General features: G+C 45.3%; 1 protein-coding gene across 1 annotated transcript in view; it reads right to left on the minus strand.

The window, feature by feature from the left end:
* LOC102871386 (elongation of very long chain fatty acids protein 4-like) overlaps positions 1-6,268 on the minus strand; it is a 12,068-nt gene extending 5,800 nt beyond the window's left edge. The window contains exons 1-2 of the mRNA XM_006891362.1: positions 6,211-6,268; positions 5,865-6,052 (exon numbers count right to left, since the gene is read on the minus strand). Coding sequence (XP_006891424.1) covers positions 5,865-6,052; positions 6,211-6,268 — 246 coding nt within the window. The remainder of the gene's footprint in view (positions 1-5,864; positions 6,053-6,210) is intronic.
* Positions 6,269-6,847: the final 579 nt, after the last annotated feature.

The following is a 6,847-nucleotide window of genomic DNA, read 5'->3' on the forward strand; positions in this document are numbered from 1 at the left end:
TCTTCTTCAGTTTCAGCAAGAAGGGTTGTTTCATCCGCATAACGCAGATTGTTGATAAATCGTCCACCAATCTTGACCCCACATTTCTCCTTATAGAGCCCAGCCTCCCAGATAATCTGTTCTGCATATAGGTTGAAAAGGTATGGAGATAGGATGCATCCCTGGCTTACCCCTAACCTATGCATGCAAAATGGAATCATATGCAAAAAACACTGCCAGTCTTTGTCTTGTGGCCAGTTGCAGATCAGACATTGGCTAGTTTGGGGAAATGGATCATTAGGCCTTTTTCCTAGTTCTTCTTAGTCGAGAAACTCCACTGGAATCTGTTTCGCAATGCAGCAACACACAAGCCTCCACTACAGACAGGTACATGTGAGGGGCATGGGGCCGGAATTGAACCTGGTATCATTCCACTAGTGTACCCCCTCTGCCAGCTTGCATTCACCATGCTGGTCTCAAATAAATTGTTTCCTGTGGATGAGTATCCAGAATCACAAGCCCATTTAGCCAGCTACTGTGTGTAAGGTCACGAGGGGCTGCGAGGAGTCTTCAAGGAGCTCAAACTTCACTGTGAAGACAGGAAATACTCATCTAGAACAAGAGAAGACAGCATGACTTAAAATCAGTAAAGGTGTGGGCTGAAGTTGTATCCTTTCTTCTTACCTATTCAGTCTGTATGCTGACCAAATAATTTTAGAAGCTGGAGAATGGGGCATCAGGATTGGAGGAAGACTCATCAGCAATCAGCATTATGCAGATGACACAATCTTGCTTGTTGAAAGTGAAGATGACTTGAAATACTTGCTGTAGAAGGTCAAAGACTATGTATAGTCTTCAATATCAAAAGATGCATAGAAAGCAATGGAAAATACCATCGCTTGGTTAGTCACATCTTAGCATTTAAATTGACCTCCTTGCTCTTTAACACTTTGGACATGGCTTGACAACATATTTTCCCCAATGCAAGACATCTTTTTATATTCTTGATTACTATTACCCTGAGTGTTAATTGTAGGTCAAAGTAAAAGGAAGTTATTGAAAACCTCAATCTTTTCTCTGTCTATCATGATGTTGTCTATTGGTCCAGTGGTGAAGATTTTTGTTTCCTTGAGGTTGAGAGGTAATCTATATTGAAGGTATTGGACAATTAATAAGGATGACCCAAGAAAAATTGATGCCTTTGAGTTTTATTGTTAGAGAAAAGTACCAAAGATCCCATGGACTGCCAAAAGAACCAGTTTCCTCTGTGCTGGAGGAAGTGTAATCAGATTATTCCTTATAGGCAAGGATGGTGAGACCTTGTCTCACTTACTCTGAGCATATTGTCAGGAATGGCAAGTCCTTGTAAAAGGAAATCATGGTGGGAAAAGTGGAGAGTCAGAGAAAGAGAGACAGATCTCCAACAGGAGGGACTGACACAGTGCCTGTAACAAGGGCTCAGACAGAGATCATGGCGATGGTGCAGGATAGGGCAAGGTTCAGGGCTACTGTTTCTAGAGGTCCTAGTAGTCACAGGGGACCTGATGGAGCCTAACAACAACAGCAACAACATGACGTCTCAGGTCGGTGGCAGATAAACAGTACACAGAGAAAGTGCTCAAGAGGTGGCAGATGAAGAACAAAGAGGCCTTGGACAGACAGAGGAGAGGGAGGGGTAAGTCCATACCAAAGGAAGAAGGCCTAGTTCCATGCTCCTAGCTCCCTGGGGTATTTGGGGTTCTGTGAAGGCACAATGGACTCCCATTATGGGAGAAGCAAGCCACTGAAGCAGGTGAGATTGGTTAATGAGGGGCCTCCATGCGTCAGAATCCACAGGGTAGCAGCTAAAATAAAAAAGTGCTGCTTTTAGGAGTTGGAATTTTATTATTCAATTCTTCATTTGAGGATGATTTGCTGTTTGTACTAAGCACTTTTACATACTTGGATCTTTTCTGAGCATTGAATCCAATCTATAGAACAAAACAACTGGAAACTCCTGCCTTATGGGACTTTATATTCTGGCAATGAGGCAGAGGGAGCTGCTGAGAGCTTCTGAGCAGGAAGTTGATAGGGACTTTGTGGGGTTTGCACAGGATTAAGGTAGCAGCAAGGGAAACTTGTCTCCATAATTTAATGCTACATTCTCTAAAGTATGTCTCATGTCTTAGAAATTATCTTTATCTCTTAAGTCTTGACTAACATTAGACCATTTCTAGCTTTAAAAAGATAAGAGAAACTCGGGAGGAAAGTAGAAGAGTGCTGTTATAAGGAGTGCGTTGCAGCTAATGTTACAAAACATCGCATGCATAAGTGCTTTGTAGGGTGCTCTGGTGGCTTAGTTCTTAGGGCATTGCACTAACTCAAAAGTGGTGTCTCTGTTCTCTGACAGTTCTCATCCATCAGCAGCTCCACAGAATGAGGTGGGCAATTATCCACTTGATTTATAGCTTCCTGAAAAAACGAATGGAAGTCAGCTATGAGTCACTTCTGACTAGATGGCAATGAGTTGAGTTGTTAAGGTGAATGTGCTTTGTAAACTTGCATCAAAATCACAACATGATGTCAAAAAACATAAAAGCATTAATAAGATTAATAAGTTCTGCATTTGAAGTTCTTGTGCTTGGAGGGGACAGAAACAAGTAAATGAGGGGAGAAGGAGTCACTGGCAATATGCTTGCAGCTGTTTAATGAAGTGGAGTAGGGTACACAGAGGGCGCTCTAATGGCCTAGTGGCAGGAGACTATACTGCAATCCCAAAGGCACATGGTTCAAATCCACCAAGGGCTCCCCAGGAGAAGGATAAGCAATTTTCTCCTGCACTATTAATTGCCTCTGAGAACTTGTCAGATAATCAGCTATAGGTTGGTTCTGACTCAGTGATACACAACAACAACAATAGGGTTTATGGAAGGGAGCTTGACAGCCTAGTGGAATGAAGTTGCACTGTCTATCCTAACGCATACAGTTCAACCCCACCAAATGCTCTGCAGAAGAAAGCTGGGGAATCTCCAACTATGTGATTTAAAGCATCTGAAAATCTTCTGAGGGTCAACTACGAGTCAGTTCCAACTTGATGGTATACCACAACAGGGACAAAAGGCTGAAGTGCTGTGCTTGCCAATTTCATTGCTATAAATACTCTCACCATGGTTGATTTCAAGCTACTGACAGCGAATTGGAAAGAGTGGAGCACCGTGAATATGAGAGGGGAGCCCATGGAGACAGCTGAGATAGTGAAAATAAACATGCAGCCATGTCTGAGGGTAGTTAGGAAAGGCTTCAGGAGAGGTGACAACTGATTTCAGTAAACTCCAAGGGGCAGCTTTATTTCAACCTCTTTAGGTTAAACCTGACCATAGCTAATGTTAGATGGATCTTGGCAGAAAGCAGAAAATACCAGAAGAACTTCTATCTGTGCTTCATTGACTATGCAAAGGCTTTTAACTGTGTAGATCACAACAAGCTATGGCTGACTCTGAGAAGAATGGGAATCCCAGAACATCTGATTGTGCTATTGCAAAACCTATACTTGGACCAAGAGGCAATTGTCAGAACAGAGCAAAGAGACACTACATGGTTCAAAATCAAGAAGGGGGTCCATCAGGGATGTATTTTGTCTCCATACCTTTTCAATCTGTATGCAAAACAGATCATCCGAGACGCTGGTCTGTACGAGGAGGAATGTAGCATCAGGATTGGTGGAAGAATCATCAACAACCTGTGTTATGCGGATGACACAACCCTGCTTGCTGAAACTGAGGAGAACCTGAAGCACTTGCTGCAGAAGGTCAAGGACTGCAGCCTTCAATATGGATTGAAGCTCAACATCAAGAAAAGAAAGATTCTTATCACTGGGCCAATTGAGAGCATTAGTATGGATGGTGAAGAGATTGAGATAGTTAACAGTTTTAGTTTACTTGGTTCCACAGTCAACACTCTTGATAACAGCAGCCAGGAAATCAGGAGATGAATTGCATTGGGAAACTCAGCTGTGAAAGACCTCTCAAGAGTACTAAAGAGCAATGACATCAGGCTAGATACTAAGATGTGCCTGATCCGGGCTATAGTCTACCCAATTATGTGCTATGCTTCAGAGAGTTGGACAGTGAATAGGGATGATAGAAAGAGAATTGATGCCTTTGAGCTGTGATGCTGGAGAAGAGTGTTGAATATACCATGGACTGCTAGGAGAACAAACAGGTTTGTTCTAGAGAGGGTGAAGCTGGAGTGTTTCTTGGAGTCAAGGATTCTGAAGCTTCATCTGACATACTTTGGGCATGTTTCAAGGAGGGACTTGTCCTTGGAGAGGGACATCATGTTTGGAGAGTGGAGGGACAGTGCGGGAGAGGAAGACCCTCGATGAGATGGATTGATTCTGTGAGTGGAGTGGTGGGAATGAGTGTGTTGGAGATGGCAAGGCTGGCACAGGATAGAATGGCGTTGAAGGCTCTTGTACATAGGGTTGCTGTGAGTCGCAAGTGACTCGATGGCACATAACAACAACAACAGGTTAAACCTATTTGTTCTCTTGGCGGTCCATGGTATGTTCAAAACTCTTCTCCCTCACCACAACTAAAGGCATCAATTCTTCTGTCATCCTTAGTCACTGTCCAGCTCTCTGATGCATAGCAAGTAATTGTGAAGACCATGGCCTGGATCAGGTGCAGCTTAGTCTCCAGACTGACACTGTCACTCAACTGTGTCAGCTGATAATAAACATCATCATCGTCATCAACAACAACATAATAAACAAGTTACCACTGAATCAACTCCACCTTATGGCAACCTCAGGTGTGTAGGACAGAAATGTGCTCCACGAGGGTTTCAAAGCTGTGACCTTTCAAAGCAGATAAGCAGGCCTTTCTACCAAGGTTCCTGTATATGAGTTTGGCCAGTAAACATACTCTTAGAAGTCAAGTGTTCACCAATTTTTACCACCCAGGGATACATACATAATAAGTGCTTAAAACTTCAGCAAGTACTACTACTTTCTGAAAAACTTTCCCTGACCTCGTGCCCTGTCACACAGGCTGGGTTACTCACTGTCCCCAGAGCAGCCTGTCTGTCTCTTGTGCACAGTGGATTATAACCACCTATTCCCATACCTTGCTGTCCTGGAGGGCAGGTGCTGTTTATCCAGCAATGAGCCTGCAGACCCCACACAGCCTGGCGCTGGATGGATGTGCAGTGGACAGTGAATCACGATTTACAGAGAGCCATCTAAAGGCGGTCCAGGGGCCAAGTGGCAAGAACCTGTGCTACAGTCCCAGAGCCATGTAGTTCGAATTCCCCAGCTGCTCTGCAGAAGGATGGACAATCTCCTCCTGTGTGATTAAATGCCTCAGAAAACCTGCTGGAGGAGTCAGCTATGGGACGATCCACCTTGATGGTACACAACAGAGAGGTATCTAGAAGGAACAACATCTGGGGATTGGGAAAAGGCCTGAGAGGATTCTGGTTTACAGGTGGGAGAGACAATGAATTCCATTCTCCTTTGTCATTGACTTTCACTTTTTCAATTAAGGAAGTGGGAGAGGGAGCTAGGTGATGAGAAGCTGAGAGTCTCTAGATGATGCAGTTATAGTACTTAGCTATTAACTGAAAAGTTGGTGGTTCAAACCAATCCACTCGTTCCTCAGAAGAAAAGCCTGATGATTCACTCCAGAAAAATCAACCACGGAAAACCCTACAAAGCACTGGTTCAGTCTGTTGTTTTCTTAGGTTTTTTTTTGTTTTGTTTTGTTTTTTAAGGTGAAGTCAGAAACACTGCCTAAACTGGACCATGTAAAATGCTTTCCATGTAAAAGCATGGGTTCATTTATCCCCATGGCACCCCAAGAGGCAAGAGACCATAGAACTCTCCAGGCTTCTCCCTCTGGGCTTACCTCATAGAACAGGTACCCCGAGAGAAGCACCAGGCCCAGGTTGTAGATGGCCAGAGGTCCCACCAGACGCAGAGGCTCCCGCTGGGACATGAAGCGAGGACCAGTTACCACCAGGAGAAGGTAGGTGACCAAGAGGAGGGTTATAGGGAGTGGTGAGTGTACCAGGAACCAGGAATCCGTCCTCGGGTCTGAAAAAGGGAAAGGGTGACAGCTGAGCTGGCCCCCATGTCCACCTGTTCCCTAGACCCCGTTCTGAGCCAGCTTCCAGAGACCATCTTCATTCCCCGCCCAGGGCCTGACACTGGGATGTGGCTAATCACACAGAGGACATGACAGCTTCTCCTACCTCCGTTTTCTAAGGCCCAAGTGTATTTATCCCAGAGCATTTCCAGGGCACTGGCCATGGTGGGGACCTGTAAGTAAAGGCAGGATTTGCATCTCATCCATATACCCCTCCACTAACCCCTACATTCTAGAGATCCCTCCCTCCCAAGAACACCATTTAGGGTTTCCTCCACATGACCACTGGCTATCAATCCTTAGATGACCACCAGCAAGCAGCTTGGAAAGAGTTCATCAACCATAGCATTTTTCTGTCCTCCCACCTTGAATACTCCATTTGGGAGTCCCAGTCCTTGGTAGAACTCAGGGGAAAGGGACTTTGATAGTGTGTTGCAAGCAAGGGGTCAGGTTCTTCTTCTCAAGGTACAAAGGTCTTCCCTTTCTCTCCTCTCCCTGACTCTGCAGGGCCCCCCATCTCACTCTGGCACCCCTGGCTCCTCCAACCTCACTGAGCCCAGTTATCCCCAGCCCTTGCAGGCTCAACTTACTATAGTGTTTTCTTCAGGGCTGCTCTGGTCAGGAACGGAATCTGCTCTTCAGTGGGCTGTCGCAGGCTGGCTGTGGTTCTGAGCAGGTCCTCAGCGCTCAGCGTGTAGGGAGGGACTCAGGCAGCCCACCCCCTGGAAGCTGGAAGCTGGATG

This window comes from Elephantulus edwardii, unplaced genomic scaffold (assembly GCF_000299155.1).
Source record: "Elephantulus edwardii isolate Elephantulus edwardi_28Jun2011 unplaced genomic scaffold, EleEdw1.0 scaffold00096, whole genome shotgun sequence".
Taxonomy (NCBI): domain Eukaryota; kingdom Metazoa; phylum Chordata; class Mammalia; order Macroscelidea; family Macroscelididae; genus Elephantulus; species Elephantulus edwardii.